Below are 20,230 nucleotides of genomic sequence, written 5' to 3' on the forward strand. Positions count from 1 at the left end.
TCTTCCATGCCTTTTTCGAGCCCGGCTAGAACCTTGAGAATTGTCATTCTGAACTCTAGATCTGACATATTACCGATGTCTGTATTGATTAGGTCCCTAGCCTTTGGTACTGCCTCTTGTTCTTTTTTTTGCGTTGAATTTTTACGTCTTGTCATTTTGGCCAGATAAGAGTAAATGAAGGGGCAAGTAAAATACTAAAAGGGTGGCAACAACCCCAGGAAAATATGCTTTAACTAAATTAGAAGAGATCCAAAATCGTGAGTGGGGAGAAAGGGGATAAAAAGAGGTTCAAAAAGGAAGAAAGAAAAAAAAAGAAAAGAAAAAAAATTAAAAATATAAAAAAAGAAAACACCTGAGAAAAATGTAAAAAAGAAAAAATATATATATTAGATAAACTAGTAAAAAATCGTTAAAAAAGAAAAAGGTAACAGTTAAAAAAAAAAAATTTTACCCGAAGGCGAGAAGAAAAAGAAAAAAAGAAAAAAAAATGAAAAAGAAAAAATTAAATTAACTGCAAGACTAAAAAAAAATCACAGGAAAAAAGCCATGAGTTCCGTGCTTGGCTTTCTCCTCCTCTGGAATTCTGCTGCTCTCCTTGGTATTGAAACCGCACTCCTTGGTAGGTGAACTTGGTCTCGGCTGGATTTCTTGTTGATCTTCTGGGGGAGGGGCCTGTTGTAGTGATTCTCAAGTGTCTTTGCCCCAGGCGGAATTACACCGCCCTTACCGGGGGCCGGGGTGAGTAATCCGCTCGGGTTTGCTTTCAGGAGCTTTTGTTCCCTGAGCGCTTTCCGTAGAGTTCCCACAGCTCATGGTTTCCCACTTGTTCACACATGGGGCAGTATCCCCTAGGAGGAACTTGGAAATGCATGGAGGCATTTTCTGTTATCACAGAGACTGAGCTGGGAGGTGGTGGTTATGTATTTAGTGCCCTAGATTCTGAATTTTCTGGCAGGCAGATCCCCACCGTTGTGTCTCACACAACAAAGAATTATTCCACCCAAAATGTCAAGAGCTTTCCTGTTAAGAAACAATGTAGCTTACACAGATTTAGTTACTCATTTTAAAATTTTTGTTATATGCTTTTCCATCTCCTTTACCTAGAATGCCCTTTTAATATTTTCCCAAATGTCTAAATCTTGCTTATCCTTTAAATCCTATAGAATATGTCACCTTTATGAGACCCCTCCCTGAATCCCCTAACTGACATGAGTCTTTAACTCCCACAGCATTTCAAAACATTCCTCTCTAATATCATTTCCCTTTTTACCTGGGTGATGCATTGTCCCTTCTCATTGGAAACAATGTAAACAAAGCTCCATCTTTGTTTTCCTCCATGACTAGAACATTGTCTGGGCTGGCACAGGTAATTTATGCTCATATGCTTACTATCACAGCACATACCATAAGTGTAAATGAGGACTCCAGCATAGTCTTTGTGATTTAATTCAGAAATTCTTGCCTCAACCTGCACACTAAATTACACTTAGCTCTGTCTACTTATTTCAAATCATTATCTAATTTGTGACCAACTTCACCTCCCCACTTGAATTTAATGTCTATGACTTGTCTTCCACAACTCTGTCCCTTCTTCTAGAGCACAACACCTCAAATTTTCTTAGATACAGCCCCTTCTCAATGAACTCAGAACTTATTCCTCATGCTTGCTCCACTGGGTATCCCATGAATCCCTGATTCCCACCCCCGCTCACCATAGATTCATGGGTTTTCCAAGTAGGTCGTCAGCAAGTATTTGTTGAATGAAGGTATTCTTGGAGTGAGTGGAAGGGAGTGGCTGATTGCATAATCGGGACAGGAGGCAAAACAATGATAGTATAATAACACAGAGCTTAATTTACAGCTTGGAAAGTAACTATGTTCATAGCTGCATTCAATCACAGTCTCCCCAAATAAATACCATGGCATCACCAGGAAGAGACTGATCCTAGGCTTCCAATCTGAAATCACCCTAGAGAGTTTGAGAATCAATATTCAATCATAATCAGCTTCTTCAAAAAAAATGATTACTTAATTTTAGCCTTTATAGTCTTATATGACTCCTGGTTTCCAAAATATTAAGAGTTTTTCATTGTTGTTGTTGTTGTTTTGTTTTCTTTGCCATTCTCTTAAGAAAAAAGAAATAAATTAGGCATAATTGTAAAAAGCCTGTCACAACACTCATAGGTATACTCTGGGATTCTTAAAGAATATGATTATTTCAAATTGACTATTTGAATCCTATATTGTTTAGTTGCAAACAAAACACCCATCATCATTATCATCTATAGAAAATGAAAGAAAACATATCTGCTTCCCCAGAGCATGATTCTGAGAAAATTAAGTGCTTTCAATTCATAGATATGACAGCTTCTTGATCACAAAAACAAACAGAATCCCATACAAATTACGATATGTTTTTCATTTGGAAAGAGATAGCCTGATACCCTTACTGAAATGTGTACTGAATACAGTAACACATCATAACTTAATCAGAACAAGCTGCTATGATAACAAAACAATCCTGTCTATGCAAGGGGAGATAATGCCAGTAACTTCACATGATTTGTAGTTCAAAGAGTTAGTGTCATATGGGTAACTTTTATGACTTTGGTTTGAAACTGGGAGTTTCTATACCTCCCAGAGAACAGGAATGGATGAGGAATAGTGCTGGCTTTCAGCATCCACCCCCCTGTGGCTACAACACAAAGTAAGTTCACGTGGGTAGAAAAATTCACTTCATAAATATGTACGGAGTACCTGTGATGTGTCAGGCACTATTTTTAGGCTACATCAGTGGACCCCAAATTCCCACCTTCACGGAGGTTATATTTTTCCATGTTTAAATATGAATACAGGTGATGTCCACTGCATACCCTTCCCAAGGTACTTTGCTCTTTCTATACTTCACAAACTTCTTTTTTTTTTTTTTTTTAAAGATTTTATTTATTTATTTGTCAGAGAGAGAGTGAGTGAGAGCGAGCACAGGCAGACAGAGTGGAAGGAAGAGTCAGAGGGAGAAGCAGGCTCCCTGCAGAGCAAGGAGCCCGATGTGGGACTCGATCCCAGGACGCTGGGATCATGACCTGAGCCGAAAGCAGCTGCTTAACCAACTGAGCCACCCAGGCGTCCCTATACTTCACAAACTTCTATGTCTGGGGCAAACTTGACTTTTGTCTCTACTTTTTAACACACTCAATATACAACCCTTTTAGAAAGTAATTATTGATTTACAATAGGTAACTTGTAAAAACATATCCCCAGCACATCACTGAAAATAAACGAGATGCCTTTACAAGCTGTTTTAGCTCTGTCAAGTCATCATATAATATAGCATTCAATGATAAGGATAAACAGAAGATATAACAAAGCTATATTAGATATTGATTCAAACATGACAGTCATTAGAAAACGTAACTTGATTTTGGAAAATCTAAGCACTTGTGAGAGTCTGCCTAGTTGAGTATAACTGTATTCACTACAGGGAAAATATCCTAGATTTTCACCATTTTTTTTTTATTAAAGAATCTTACTGACAAAACAAACAAACAAAAACACAAAAAAAGCACTTATGACTTCTAATACCTCTACCACCCCAATAATAAAATTCTATTTCTAACATATTTGAAAAGACACAGCTTATTTGGCTTTTAGTTAAATACTTCTTGTGGCTAGGCAATAATTCACTACACTTAAAACAACTCATTCTTTTTCTGCTTAGCCTTTAAATCACAGGGCCTGAACCAAATATGGTATTCTCAATATAGACAGCTCCAAAACAAGTACACTGGAAATTTTTCCCTATTTCACAGGATATCATAATCACTTTAAAGCTCTAAGATGGCCTCCATGTCATGCTACCGACATAGAGTTACTTAAATTAGTACTTTTAATTTTCTGGATTTTTCATCCTACAAATATTTTTGAAAAAAGCTAAGTAGAGGGGCAAGGGAAGTAACTGACACAGTGTTGGGAAATTTTTATTTTGCCAAGTAAAGAAATAACCATATGAAAAGTTATTACCTACTTTCATTATTATTTCATAAATCAAATGTTTTTGATGAATATCAAACAAGAAGAAAGTACATCAGTTTCTAATAAAAAGTTGAATAAGTTTTACTTTGTGAAAAAAAGCTGATTATTATGGACCTAATTTCAATATACACCATGAAAATCCTTTCATGGATCAGTATTTGAACTCATTGAACTAGAGAGCAAAAGCCCCTTTCAATTCCTGATGGCCAAGATGCTTTTGGTAAGCAATGTTTTTCCTATCTACTTGTAATAAATTTTATTTAACCTAAGGTCCTGACTTTATATTTACCCTTTATGGGCTTTGAAACATCAGTCCAAATTATCAGCATATTTTAGAACCTTGAATTCTATCTTTCTCGTTTTTATGTCCTATGCAAATATAAAAAGTTTACTTTTAAAATATCCTCTCAGTCCCTTTTTAAAACAGAATAAGCGTTAAGTCCTATAGATAGTTTTATCTTTCCACCAGGCTGAGTTCAAACAACTATGCTATTTCAGAAATGCTACCATTCAGATCACATTCCTCTTCTTTAAATAAAGGATTCTTCAGAGGATCTCAGGATTGGGCATTAAGAGACTTATAGGCAATCTTCTCACCCAAGGCTTGGACTGCCTTTATAATAGCTTGGTCATAATAGTCACTCTCCTTGTGTTTGAATGTCTGTGGCACTGAGAAACTCCAAATTCCTTCTCAACAAAGTCCACTTCCTTTCAGGATAGCTCTGTTAGAGAGTATCTCTCATTCTCTATTGAGATGAAACTTGTATCCCTATAGTTCCTACTCACAGACTGTAGCTCTGCCCCTCAGGAATCTTCAGAATAAGTCTTTTGCATCATAGCCCTTTAAAGATTTGGTGACAGTGACAATGTTTCTTAAAGTCTCACCTTTTCCTTCCTAGAAATTCCCTGTTGTTTTTATGAATTTTTCATATGACATAGTTTCAAGTCATGTCACTGTTTCTAATATCCTATGCTAAATATGCTCCAAGTGACAATTCTTTCTTAAATGTGACACACGTTAAGTGGGCAGAGCACTATAGCTGTAGTCCTTGAGTCCCAGTAAGACCTGGATGATCCAACTCACTGAAACCTCAGTGCGTTCAATCGCTTTTTACAAACAGGAATTTAATGTGGCCCTACCAGCTCCTCCTAACCTCTGTGTGTTCTCAGCCTGACTTACTCCAGAATCAATCTAGCAATATTTTTAATTGATTGGGTTTTACTCAGAAATTTAAAAATATATATATAACTATTTACTTAGAAATTTAAAAAATACCTGGTTAAATTGAGAGTTCTAAAAGAAATAAAAATGGATGATAAAACTATCCTCCTTGATCTTTGTTTCCAGTCTCACTTTCCTGTAAGTAACTACTATTAACATTTTCATGAAAACATTTTTGAAAAATTTCCTATGACTACACAAACATACGGCTCAGCCTATCTCCTTGTTTCACAGAAGTGCAATATTATACATACTCATTTGAAATTTGCCTTTTTTCTTATCCTGGGTAACTTCTATAACAAAACATATATTGAGCCAACTTACTACTTGACACAGCTCTTAACATTCTCTGCTAACAGGCATGTAGGTTGGTTCCAGCTCTTGTCATTGTAAGTCAAGCTGCATGAAAACATTATTCTCTGACTTCTGTGCATGTATAGCTATCCCATAAATTGCTGGAAGTCAAATTCTTGAACCTAAATGTATGTACATGCTGTATTTCTATAGGTATTGCGAAAATAGAGCTTACAGAGATGGGCACTCATATACACACATACACATATGCACACATACACACACACACACAATTAGGTTGCACTCCAGACCCATGAATTCTGAATTTTAGGATGCACTATATTAAAATATGTACAATTTAAAGAATAATTCTGAAATACAAAGAAGATTGAGGATAAGTTTTAGAATTTATTCTTTGATGAAAAGATGTTAAAATCATACTAGGTTTATTTTCTGACAACTATACCACACTGTTGATGCACATTAAGATTACTATCAGCTAAAATCTCTTAGCTTTGGGGAGGGTAAATTCTTGCTAAGCCATAACTCTTCCATTCTCTATTTTGCAATTTGTTTTGAAGTACCCAAAATACATGGTTTAGTGTTTATACCTGTTGCATTTCATCTGGATACTGAGATTTAGTCCATATTCTAAAATATCCAAATTCTTTCTGACTAGACTCAGCCAATATGTCATTTATTCTCTTATTTTTAACTGAAAATTTTAAGAACATTATTTTTATAGTCTTATCCAAATCATTAGGAGAACACTGAAATGAGCTAAACCAAGAGCAAATCACTGCAACCCGCCAGCACAGAGCTTACTCCTGGCTAATGACTATACATCATTATCAGCCATTTTAGGATTTTTTTTTCCATCAGTTACAACTCAAACTAATTATACTCTATTTTTTTTTTCCATATTGTCAAAAAGAAGAGACACCATGCTAGGAAAAGTGTCATAAAAGATGTTGTCAAAAACCTTGCTGTCCTTTATAAACATAGAATGATTTATCATTCTAGAAACATCATTCATGGGTGCCTTGGTGGCTCGGTGGGTTAAGCCGCTGCCTTCGGCTCAGGTCATGATCTCAGGGTCCTGGGATTGAGTCCCGCATTGGGCTCTCTGCGGCAGGGAGTCTGCTTCCTCCTCTCTGCCTCTCTGCCTACTTGTGATCTCTCTCTGTCAAATAAATAAATAAAATCTTTAAAAAAAATTAAAAAAAAGAAACATCATTCATTTATATGTTGCATATATATGCTGCATTTCTGCTAGGTACAGCGGCTATAGGTAGTGAAAAGAGAGACTAAATCATTGCCTTCACGAACTTTATGTTTGAGTGAGGAAAATGTATAATGAAAGTAACAAAATAATATAAAATATAATTTCAGGTTGTAATAGATACTCTAAAATATAAATGTGGTTACATAATAGGGTATAAGCTAGAGGAGTAACTTAAGGAGACTGAGCTCTGTGAAGATGATATCTGAGCTGAGTCCTTACAAAATGAACGTAACAGAATCTGGCCATATGGGGGGTAAAAGCACTGAGAAATTATCATGTGCAAACTCCCTCAGTTGGGAAGGAACATACTGTATTCTAGAAACAGAAAGGCCAATATGCAGACACCTAATGAGTGAAAAGGGAAATAATTCAGGGAAGGGCTGGAAGTCAGGCATTTGGAAGTTTATATAAATCTGAATAAGATGTAAAAAATGTTTGAATTTTCCTGCAAAATCTAGGAAAAGCAATTGCTATTATAAACATCTTTAAAATTTATTTTGGCTTTTAGATAGAAAGTAGGTTAAAGAGATACAAGTATAAGCACTTAAACTGTATAAAACGTTCCTGTGGTCCAAGATAGAGATGATGGTGGTATAGGCTGAGATGCTGACAGATAAGATGGAGAAAGGTATATAGATTTGAGATAAATATTTTTGGTGAAATTGATAGGACTAGTTAATGGATTCAATAGAAAAAAACAGCCATTAGATATCATTAGAATATAAACTTCACAAGAACAAGGATTTTCATCTGTTTGTCTTTTTTACTATTTAGCCTCCAGATACCTACAGAACGCCTACCACATAGTATAAGTTCAATAAATATTTACTGAATGAAGACAAGAAAACTTTCAGGTTTGGGGAATGGAACAATTGGGAGTTCCTTTTTGGCTCTTTTAGATGTCTTCTAGATTTCAAAGTCCAAATGTCAAGACTATATTACATCTGAGTGTGATCTTTAGGGGAGAGATATGGCCTGGAGAGAAAATTTTGGAAGCCACCAGCATGTAGTCATGGAATTTATTGTAATAATTGATAAAAGTCTAAAGACCCCCTGAAGGATATTTTTTTAAAAGATTGATTATGGAGATACAAAACACATTTAAAATAACATTTATTAATAAAACATTTATTAATGGAAAGATTCAATATCTTGAAGACCAATTACTTTTAAAATAATCTAAAATTCAAGATATTTTAATAATTTCAATAAAAATTCTAATGTACTTTCATGGAACTTGACAAGTTGATCCTGAAAGTTATATGAACAAGCAAAAAGTAAGAAGAGCAATAAAGAAACAAAAAAACAAACAAAAAACCACCACCAATAACAACAAAAAGGTGAGCCAGTCTGCCTAGAGATATCAGATTTAATATAAAAGCATAATTAAGGCGTTGCAATACCAATGCAGGTATAAAGAAATATACCAGTGGAATAGAATAGAGAGCCCAGAAAATAGAGCTACCCTACCACCCAACAAATGCATCACTGGGTATTCACACCAAAGATACAAATTTAGGAATCCAAAGGGGCACCTGCACCCCAATGTTTATAGCAGCAATATCCACAATAGCCAAACTATTGAAAAACCCCAGATGTCCATCAATAGATGAATGGATAAAGAAGATGTGATATAGATAGATAGATAGATAGATAGATAGATAGATATGATGAAATAATATGCAGCCATCAAAAAATGAAATCTTGTCATTTGCAACAATGTGGATAGAACTAGAGGTTATTAGGCTAAGTAAAATAAGTCAATCAGAGAAAGACAATTATCATATAATCTCACTGGTATGTGGAATTTGAGAAACAAGGCAGAGGTTCATAGGGGAAGAGAAGAAAAAAAGAAACAAGACAAAACCAGAGGGGGAGACAAACCATAAAAGACTCTTAATCTCAGGAAACAAACTGAGGGTTGTTGAAATGGAGGCGGGGGGTGGGGGGATGACAGGGGTGGAGTGCCTGAGTGATGGACATCAGGGAATGTGTATGTTGTGATGAGCACTGTGTTGTGTAAGACTGCTGAATGACAGACTTGTACCCCTGAAATAAATAATACATTATATCTTAATAATGAATAAATAAGAAGAATAGAGAGTCCAAAAACTTGTATACTTTGAAAAGTATTTCAATTTACCTATCAATCTATATTTACAAATGGAATACTAATAAATAAATTATGTATTTGATATATGTATATCATATGCTTAATGCATTATATAAAATATGTAGATGTATGCACATATTACAAATATGTATAATGTATATATTGCATACAAATGTACATAAACCAATAGAAATGTTTTAAAATTGTGTGCATATCTGTGAAACAATGATAGCATTTTACATTAATTGGGAAAGGATCAACTATTTAATACATGATGGTGGCCCAATTGTTAGCACTATTAAAAAAATCCCTACCTCAGTTAGACATAAAAATAAATTTTAGATGAAATAAAGATCTAACAAAACATAAAAACTATGTAAAATTTTTCTTGGAGAATTTCTTTACAATGCACAAACCAACAAACCCTTATACAGGGTAGATGTTCAATAAATATCAAAGGAATTAAAAGATAGATCATTAAAGGTCTTAAAATCTTCAGTGATCAAAATATTATTTTAAAAGTTAAAATAAAAGCAACAGTCAACACAATGTATTTTTAACAAACCCAAGCAATGTAGTTTAAAAAAAAAAAGACAATTAAAAGTAGCAAAGGATTCAGGCAATTCATAGAATTAGAAAACTAAATGCATTTAATACTCTTGTGATTCAAAAGACATTTTAAAAGGTGTCAGCATCAAATGCAATCCATAGTATAGAGAAATGCGAACTCTCCTAGACTGCTGAGGGGAGGATAAATGATTCAGCCGCTTTACGGACCCCACTGCAGTGTTCTGGTTCCTAGTGAGATCTCAGAAAACTGACATCATTTGCAAGATTTCAGTTGCAGGTCCTCTGGACTCCACTTCTCTAGTCAGTTTTTACTTGTTAATCAATGTTAAATCCAAAGAATGAGTCTATCTTACTGTTTCTTCAATACTCTTAAAGATGAAATTATCAGTAAGGTAAATCAATAATTTACACATATACCACTTTTAGAAAGATGAGAATCTCAGCAAATATCCAGAGACTTGAAGTCTCTAATCATTGTTATATTTCACATCCTTAAAACATTTGTGATTTTATAGGGAGAAATTATCCATATTATCTCTTGGTTATTCTAAGACAAGGTATTTAAAATTGCCCTTAGGTGTACACCAATTCATGGCTCAAGACACTATCCTAGAAATAATTCCCTAAAAATATGTCACTTTTCAGATAACAAACAAATAAAAACTTCTGAATTGTAGACAAGAAAACATTTCCTGGCTTTTTTTTTCAAACTCAGGTCTACTTTGAATAAAAGAGGGGAGAAGAAGTCATTCCTTTCATATTCTGAAATTTCAAAATCAATAGTGGCTAAAAACAAATTATTGGACAAAGCCCTACTTTGATTTCACACTGTACTTTTCTCTCACAAAATTCTGATATGGTCCCTTAGGGAAAGTTATAAGAACCAGGTGTAAAACCACAGTGAGGTGCCACCTCAGAGCAGTCAGAATGGCTAAAATTAACAAGTCAGGAAACAACAGGTGCTGGTGAGGATGAAGAGAAAGGGGACCCTCCCACACTGTTTGTGGGAATGCAAGCTGGTACAGCCACTCTGGAAAACAGCATGGATGTTCCTCAAAAAGTTGAAAATAGAGCTACCCTACAACCCAACAATTGCACTACTGGGTATTTATACCAAAGATACAAAGGTAGTGATCCAAAGGGGCACCTGCACCCCAATGTTTATAGCAGCAATGTCCACAATAGCCAAACTATGGAAAGAGACTAAATGTCCATCAACAGATGAATGGATAAAGAAGAGGTGGTATACATATACAATGGAATACTATGCAGCCATAAAAAATGAAATATTGCCATTTGCAACAACATGGACGGAACTAGAGGCTATTATATTAAACCAAATAGCTCAATCAGAGAAAGACAATTATCATATGTTCTAACTGAAGAGATGGAAAAATAAAACAAGATGAAACCAGAGAGGGAAACAAACCATGAGACTCTTAATCTCAGGAAACAAACTGAGGGTTCCTGGAGGGAAGAGGGATAGGGTTGCTGGGTGATAGACAATGGGGAGAGTATGTACTATGGTAAATGCTGTGAATTGTATAAGACTGATGATTCACAGACCTGAACCCCTGAAACAAAAAACAAACAAACAAAAAAACCCAAAACAGAACAAAAAGAATGAGGCGCTAAGTAAAGAACTTGCTGCTTAGTAAAGAATAAGCCATAACCTTAGGACAAGTCATCTTCTGTGTTTAAAATAAATACCTTAGTATATTTTCATATGTACAAAGTTCCAAAGTATTATATACAATTTTTTATAGTTAGTTTAATGAAAGAGACAGCAACTTAGTTATCATACCTGTGGACACAAGGTTTCTAGGTGATTGGCTGCAATTCTGACAATTTTAATTCCATCTTCATTTGTTGACATGGAACAAGCAAGATTTGCAACCTTCAATACAATCCAAAATAAAAGAAATTATTTCAAATTATTAAAGAAATGCAGAAACATTGGTTATCCTAAATAAGTTAGAGCATGTACATACTCATTGAAAAATCTTAGTGATAACAGCATTCTCATAAATGTCACTGCTATTTGTTTTATGGAAGTAGTCAGAGAATTTATTGAAACAATTAGTAACAAAGGGCTCTAGAAAATTGTTTAAAATAAAATGGAAGACTGATGAGTGAATCAGTCAACTCTATCAGTCTCTTGGTATCAACATCCACCAACCTGTAATAAGATGCTAACTATTATGGTTTCCTATAGGACTAGAAAAAAAAAGTTTATCTTTGGATTGAATGCTAATAGGTTATTGGAATCTCAAACAATTATGATTTTTTAAAGTTTGTAATTGTTTTATTATTATTTTTTTTCATTCCTCAGCTGTCTATCATGCATACGTAAGTTGCATTAAGCATGACTTTATCTTTACCCACGTTTTATTCAGCATCAAATATATTACAAAGCTGGACAAATACAAGATAATTAAATTCTTCTTCCTGTTCTTACTTTTCTACTACAACTTCATGGGAACTGTTTGACATCCCGGCAGTCAATTTGATTTAAGCATTAGTAACACCTAAACTCCTTTGTACATTACTCCTTTTGAAACTTGCACTATTTTCCAATGAAATGGCTGTTCTTTTAAATAATCACTTAGTGTCCATTACCTAAGCCCAATATTTACAAATACTTTCTTTATACCATGAAAGAGCCATGAGAAAGAGCATGGGATTCCTTCCCTTTCCTTTGATCCTCACTCTTATTCAACATTGTTCTTGCTAGTGGGTGAGTGAGTGTGTCCAGCCATAATGTTTCCTCATTCATTGTCTTCATCACTGCAAGGAAACAGCCTTTCTATCATTTTTCTAATCTTCCTAATGTCTCTGTTGGTTATTACATACTTCAACACATTGCAGGTTTTACCACTCAAGTCCAGAATACATTCAGTTGCAGAAAACCACACGTTAGCTGCAGACAATAGATGCATACAACAAATATCCTTGGGTCACAATTGTAGAGTACCAGAAAATGTAACTTAAGTGGATTTATAGTCTGCTTTTTTATAGCATTACTTTTAATATGTGAACAGTGAAACAATTCCTTGATTTGCATTTACATATAATGAAATAAAAGCCATACATTATTTAACTGTGGAAGGGCACTGTTCACTTTATTAATGTATATGAAAATGGCTTACTTGAAAAGGGCTTTTGTTGGCTTGAAGGTCACAATGCTTCAACTTTCATATCTGACATACAATTAGCACATTCGTGAATTATTTGAAAAGGGCAGTAGTTTCTGCAACCCCTCCCACCTCCAAATTCTACTCACAGAAAGTACGATTCAGCAATCTAATCATTTGACATGTCTTCTAATAATTTGCCCTGCATAGAAGAAAGTCTCTATCTGTAAATTCTCTAACTGTAAAGCAGTTTTATCTTAAGAAAAATTTCAAAAAATTAGAAATTAATGGCTCAATCTTTTGGTCAACTCAGATGAATGCTGGTTAATCCAAAGTTTAAAAATTACAAAAACGTGCCCTAAATACTCTTTCCTTTATTTTTTAATGGATCATTTTTCTCTATTTTCCCTTTTAAAAACAGACATTCTTGGGGCGCCTGGGTGGCTCAGTGGGTTAAGCCTTTGCCTTTGGCTCAGGTCATGATCTCAGGGTTCTGGAATCGAGTCCCACATTGGGCTCTCTGCTCGGCGGGGAGCCTGCTTACTCCTCTCTCTCTGCCTGCCTGTCTGCCTACTTGTGATCTCTATCTGTCAAACAAATAATAAAAATAAAACAACAACAACAACAACAACAACAAATAAATAAAAACAGACATTCTTGTACTGGACATTTGCTAGACAGTATGTTTATTGTAAGCCTATTCAGTGACTAGCATAACGTGGAAATCATCCTAATCACAAAAGTCCTGTTTACATGAGTAAACTTGAGTTTTACAAAACTCTCAATTGAAAATGCAGCACAGCTAAGTTTTCTGCTCAATTAATGATCATCATAACATTGTCTTCCTTCATTCAGACAGACTTGAAATTACCTTAACCAGAACGGTTTTGCAACAGATACATTTTCTAAATAATCAAGTACTATTTCCAGATTAAGGCAAGTGGAGTTTTAGTAATATTATATACAAAACAAATTTGAATTTATGAGATAACTAGTACTCAGTGACAAAATGAAAAAAAGTTAAGTGATAGAAATAAAATCTCTTTACACTTCTAATTTGAGTGACTTGTGACAAATTTTCCAAAGCCACATCAACATGTAAATGAAAGCTAAATTTCTTCTAACAATATTCCTAAATTCTGTGTGGCCTTTTAGGAAACTAGTTATGTTTCTGAGCACAGCATGAAAGCAACTCCCATTAACAAAGAAAGCAGCATGCAAATAAAATATTTTGTAAAACTGTTTGAGATATTTAGAGATCTGACATCATTTGTATATCTAACTCTGACAACATTTCAAAGTCTGTGCAAATCTTGATTATTCGAGAGATCCTTTTGGAAAGTCTCCTTCCACTAAGGGAAATTAGGACGTAGGAAGTTTTTAGAGACAAACCAATCTTGAACCTAGAGACAAAACAGGCTTGAACCTGATTTCCACAATTAACAAACATTGGACCATGGTCAAAATGTTAGCTTATCTTAGCTCATTTTCTAACCTGAAAAATGGGTATGATAATACCTATGTCACTGGAGTGTTTCGATTAAATGTGCTAGTGCATAGAGATGGCCTGATGCTACCAGGTAGGTTGCCCATGTATGAATTTCTTTCCAGTTAATTTCTCTCTATACAATGCAGGGTGGGAAAGAGCAGTTAGTCTGTTAAGAGGTTTTACAGAATTAAAACCTCAAGAGCCTAAAGAAATTTGACAATATGTCTAAGCCGAGAGTCACAAACTGAAGCACTTTCAGGACTCATGCAGGAAATACAAACATAGAATCTTGATATAACTCAGTGGTTGCGTGGGTTGGTAGGTCCCCAGGCAAACATGAGTGTGTATGCCCTCCCCTCCATAAAGGTATTAGAATTCATTAAGACAAGATGAAAAACAAACAACAACATTTCCTTGACCAAACTAACAGTCTGATGGCTTTAGTTCATAGGTCAGCAGTTTGTGAATTCTGATCCTATTCTCTAATCTTTCATTGTATCGAATCAAAATCAAATAGGGAGAAGAAACATACTCAAACTATCCAATGACAGGGGGACTATTAAGTAGAGCTATGTGTGTGCTCTTTTATGCCACCCTGAATTGAAAGTATTGATGAAACTGCCCTCATTGAAAGAACTTTTTATTGATATTGTACTACATTTTTAGCCAAGTCCATGAAAAACAGTCTAAACTATCCTAAATAAATGGGACCAAAGGTGCTCAGGTAAATTCATAAGTTTTTTTATTTTTATTTATTTTTTTAAAGATTTTATTTATTTATTTGACAGACAGAGATCACAAGCAGGCAGAGGCAGGCAGAGAGAGAGGAGGAAGCAGGCTCCCTGCTGAACAGAGAGCCTGATGCGGGGCTCCATCCCAGGATGCTGGGATCATGACTTGAGCTCAAGGCAGAGACTTTAACCCACTGAGCCATCCAGGTGCCCCCATAAGTTTTTTTAAAAGAAAACGGCCAAGGCACAATATTTTTTTCATTTTTATAAAAAATTAAATTGGGACACCTGTGTGGCTCAGTTGGTTAGGCATCTAACTCTCGGTTTTGGCTCTGGTCATTACCTTGGGGTGGTGGGAATGAGTTCCACCTCTCCCTCTATTCCTTCCCCTGCTTGTGCTATCTCTTTCTCTCTCCCTCTCAAATAAATAAATCTTTAAAAAATAAACTTTATCATTAAAATCATTACTGATACTGTATCTAACAATTGCAAAAGATAAGTTAAAAAAATCTTTAAACAGCGACATATCATGTTACCAAGAGTGATTTTATTTATTTATGTATTTTACATCAGTGTCTTTCACATAAAACTTTCCCCTTCCCACCAGTCCTTCTGCCTCTAAGATGTATGTCCATTCTAGACCTTTCACACTTGACTAAATACACTGCACTCTCTGGATTGTTTAAAAAAAAAAAATTGTAGACAACAAAGCTTTGTCAGATAATTCCTAAACTAATTAGCATTTGTTATCATGCTGTTGATCTTCTCTTTCTGGCTTCTAATTCAAATTTTGTATATCAATTTTGTATGTTCCTGTCCTCCTTTCTATTTCCTGAACATTGGTTCTAGTTTTCACATGGCATACAATACGGTACCCAGGACTCCTACGTGGTTCAATTGGTTAAGCACCTGACTCTTGGTTTTTGGCTCAGGTCATGATCTTGCAATTGTGGGATCAAGCCCAAGGTTGTGGGCATGTTCAGTATGGAGTCTGCTTCAATTTCTCTCTCCATCTCCCTGTCATTCATTCTCTCTTTCTCTCTCTTTCAAATAAATAAAATCTGAGAAAAAAAAAAAAAAAAGAACATGGCACCCTTTATTCCCTAACCTATGGTCTTAAGTGACAAATGAATCATTGAACATCATATCAAAAACTAATAATGTACTATACATTGGCTAATTAAATTTGAATAAAAATATAAATAAATAAATAAGAATGAAATAATCTACTTTGGAATCTGGCCTTGTAGAACCCTGCCAGTTAGGCTAGTTCTGTCCCTTTCTTTCCATCAAGGTCTGGATCATGCTTGACCCAGAAAAATGACTCATTAATGATAGAGTTAAGGACTGCTCTCAAAAAAGATATTTGGGAATGTATTCTCAATGACTTTTCAGTTAGTCTACCATGCTATCTCTTCAACTCAGCTTTTCTTCATTGCTTTGTTCTGATCTGGTAAACAGACCATATTTTAAAAGTACTGAATACCAGGCAGGGACCTGAATGGCTTAGTCCATTAAGCATCTGACTTCAGGGGCGCCTGGGTGGCTCAGTGGGTTAAGCTGCTGCCTCCAGCTCAGGTCATGATCTCGGGGTCCTGGGATGAAGCCCCATATCTGGCTCTCTGCTTGGCGGGAAGCCTGCTTCTCTCTCTCTCTGCCTGCCTGTGATCTCTCTCTGTCAAATAAATAAATAAATAATCTTAAAAAAAAAAAAGCATCTGACTTCAGCTCAGGTCATGATCTGCCTACCTGTGATCTCTCTGTGTCAAATAAATAAATACATAATCTTAAAAAAAAAAAAAAGCATCTGACTTCAGCTCAGGTCATGATCCCAGGGTCCTGGGATTGAGCCCCACATCAGGCTTCAGCCTCGGAAGGGAGTCTGCTTGTCCCTCTGTCCCTGCCTCTGCTTGTGCTCACTCTCTCTCTCTCAAATACATAAAAATATTTTTTTAAAACGTATTGAATACCAAAGCATGCTGCATTTCAACATTCTAATATCAAGTTTTATTTGAAGTCTCAGCAGCATCAGTTGTCCTCTCAGTCATTTTAGACAACTGAAATGTTATTCTTGCTATGAACGAGCTCAGTATTTAGACAGGTGTTCATCACACATCATTCAGTCTGTCACTATGGAATCCTCATACAGCTGTTTACCTATGATATGATTTCTCAAGAACTCGAAGCAAACTTTGATATTTGATGAGATTTCCATTACCACACATTCATTGTTTACACATAGCTCACATTGTTAATTGTAATATCATGTCACTGTGTATCCTAGCTCTCAGTGGGTGATAAAGGTCACTGTCTCATTTTCATTCACTTTTCTCTCTGACAGATGGTCATGCAACTCCTGTGTAAACACTTTTAAGACCGAGAATTTCAGAGACAGAATTTTACAGTCACTAGCTTATCAATGGTAATAGGATATGATTGTGTAGGGAGCAAATATCCTTAGAAAGGTACCCAAGATACCAAAATTTATTAGGCTGTTAGAAGAGGACAGTCCTACCATGAGTTTCAGAAAAGTGGTCATGGATAAAGAAGGTTACCCATAATACTTTGATGCTATAGAGGCCAGGAGAAAAGTGTCAAGAAGGTGATCTCAATTATCAAATACTCAGAAGTCGAGTTAAGTAATCCCTGGAATTGTCCATTGGTTCAGCCACACGGAGGGCCATTCTTAGAATGTTGGAATGGAATACTGATGATCAAAATAGCCTATGTGGCCATAGAACAGTGTAGGTGGTAAGGTAGTCTCATGTATCTTACAATTCAAAGCAGAAAACTAGGAACTACCTAGACAATATTCACTCTCCAGTTCCTATATCTGTTCATTTTTTTTTCTTTCACTTCCCAAACATCTCCTGAATCGTGTTCTTTTCTAGCTCCCCACCCTCATCATGCATAGTTCTTTTCTCTCTTTGTTTTGGATATTAGACCTACTTTCAGTTATCTATACTTTCTTCTGCCACAGGATATTGCACATGCCATTTTTTAAAGCCTGAATATGCTCCTCCTTCTTCTTAACTGTTATCTTATATCCCTTAGGCCTGCTTAACTGCTATCCATCAGATGTCTGCTGAAAAGTAACTCCACAAACAGTTTTTCACCAATGCTTCATCTCCCATGTACCCTGGAGACTTTCCCCTACCCAAGTCAGGTTTTTCTTACACAGTTTGAGTCTCAGCTTGTGATTATACATTCACTGAAAGGATTATTTGATTAGTAACCATGTTATCTGCCTTTTAAGAGCAGGGTCGGGGGTACCAGGGTGGCTCAGTGGATTAAGCCTCTGCCTTCTGCTCAGATCATGATCTCAGGGTCCTGGGATCGAGACCCACATCAGGCTCTCTGCTCAGCAGGGAGCCTGCTTCCCCCTCTCTCTCTGCCTGCCTCTGCCTCCTTGTGATCTCTCTCTGTGTCAAATAAATAAATAAATAAATCATAAAAAAAAAAAAAGAGCAGGGTCATTATCTGTGTTTGCTCATCATTAGGCCCTCAGTTCCTAGGGCCTGATACATGATAGCCAAACAATAATAGATATTCAGTGAATTAATAAATGCATGAATGCACAAATTACCATGCTTAAGAATGTATCATTCCCAAAGAGAATGAAAAATGGAGCATAGAAGAAGGAGACAGCAGCAGAAATTCAGGACATACAAGAAAGAGGGATAAAATCTCCCTTTGAAATTCATTTTCAATATTCCACAAAGGCTTAGACAGCTGGACTTCAAAGAAAAGTAACACTTTTCTTCTAGTCTGGTCATCATACTTAAAGCCTGGGGGGCAGTTTCTTTCAAGTTTTACTTTCACTTAAGATATCAAATTGGAAACAACTGAAGACCTCCCAATTTAGCTTTTAATTTATTTATTTTTAATCAAGTAAAATAATTGTTCAAAGGGCCCGAGCTGGCTGCCAAATGCTGGTGAGAATGGCAGATGGAAAGAGGTATGATAACTGGCATCAACAAACCCAGGAGCTTTAGTGTCTCCTGCAGAACATAATGTAATGAATGCTTTGTTTGCAGGCAAGTCTCACAGAGGCCTGGGACTGAGCCTGAGAAGTACAAAGGGGGGGTTATGATCTCCCAAAGTTGGCATCCAAGTGACTTCTGATTAAAGAAGCCAGTTTTTCTATTTCTTCTGGTGAGACGATGCTGCCCTGATGTTCTTTGCAATAACAAGAAATAAACATGAATCACAAGTTTTCTAAAGTATTTCACTAATAGAATTATGTTACAGAAGGGCAGGGCAAGGTGCAAAGGGACAATTTTAATCAAGTAACAAATATTGATTATTCACCTCTTATATGGGCTTGGAACTGCAAGGGAAATCAAAGACAGTAGAAGCAAATCTCAGGAAATAGAATCTATAGAAATAGAATCTAATAGAATCTATTTATGGGAACACATGAAAGAGAAAATAAAACTCTAAATAAAATAGGAAGCTAAAGGTAGTGGACCTCATAGAAGCAAGCGTAGTCAGGGTGTTTCAAGAAACAAATTATTACCAAAGAACTTCATATTCTCTTGACTTTGTATCTCAAACTACATCCCAAGCTTTATGAATCTTACATCACAGAATCCTGTCTCTGAATTATTTTAGCTAGTGTTAACAATGTATCTATCTGTCTTTGGTTATTTATCTGCAGATGAGAAACAGATTAATTGATTTGTAGGTCAGCTCCCATTTCAATAATTGCTTTTTAGTGATTATGTAACCTAAAAACAAAATTAGATAGGAATTAGAGGGCAGAACTATCAGGTAATTTCTAAATAAAATATTAGCAACTTAAACCTAATTATGTAATAAAATAATAATTTTACAGCAAGACATTGTGGTTTATTCTAGGAATAAACCCATGATTCATGATTGGGAAATCTAACTATAAAATCCTTTGTTTTGGTATATTCCAACAGATTTCACAAAAGCATTTGATGACAGTATTATGCCTGTTCTTATTAAGGCAAAAAAAAAAAAAAAACTAAACAAAGAAAGAAACAACAACAACAAAAAATCTCAGTGAACTATGACTAGAAGGAATCATTCTTTTTTAAAAACAAATTTTATTCATTTATTTGAGAGAGAGCGAAAGAATGAGAGAGAGTGAGAACGAGAAGGGGAAGGTCAGATGGAGAAGCAGAACCCCTGCTAAAAAGGGAGCCCAATGCAGGACTTGATCCGGGGACTCCAGAATCACAACTTGAGCTGAAGTCCGTCACTCAACCAACTGAGCCACCCAGGTGCCCCTAGAAAGAATAATTCTTAATCTGAAACAAATTCCAGAAACTTACAACAAATATCCTCTCCAAAAGTCAAAATTAAGATAAGCATTTCCATTATCACTGGGG

At 35.6% G+C, this 20,230-nt stretch overlaps 1 protein-coding gene across 3 annotated transcripts in view; it reads right to left on the minus strand.

Moving 5' to 3' along the window:
• CTNNA3 (catenin alpha 3) overlaps nucleotides 1-20,230 on the minus strand; it is a 1,840,263-nt gene that overhangs the window by 642,065 nt on the left and 1,177,968 nt on the right. For all 3 annotated transcript variants that reach the window (XM_082714750.1, XM_082714748.1, XM_082714749.1), the window contains exon 10: nucleotides 11,321-11,413. In XM_082714750.1, coding sequence (XP_082570876.1) covers nucleotides 11,321-11,413 — 93 coding nt within the window. The remainder of the gene's footprint in view (nucleotides 1-11,320; nucleotides 11,414-20,230) is intronic.

The sequence above is a fragment of the Mustela nivalis genome (assembly GCF_964662115.1).
Source record: "Mustela nivalis genome assembly, chromosome: 2".
In the NCBI taxonomy this organism is placed as follows: Eukaryota; Metazoa; Chordata; class Mammalia; order Carnivora; family Mustelidae; genus Mustela; species Mustela nivalis.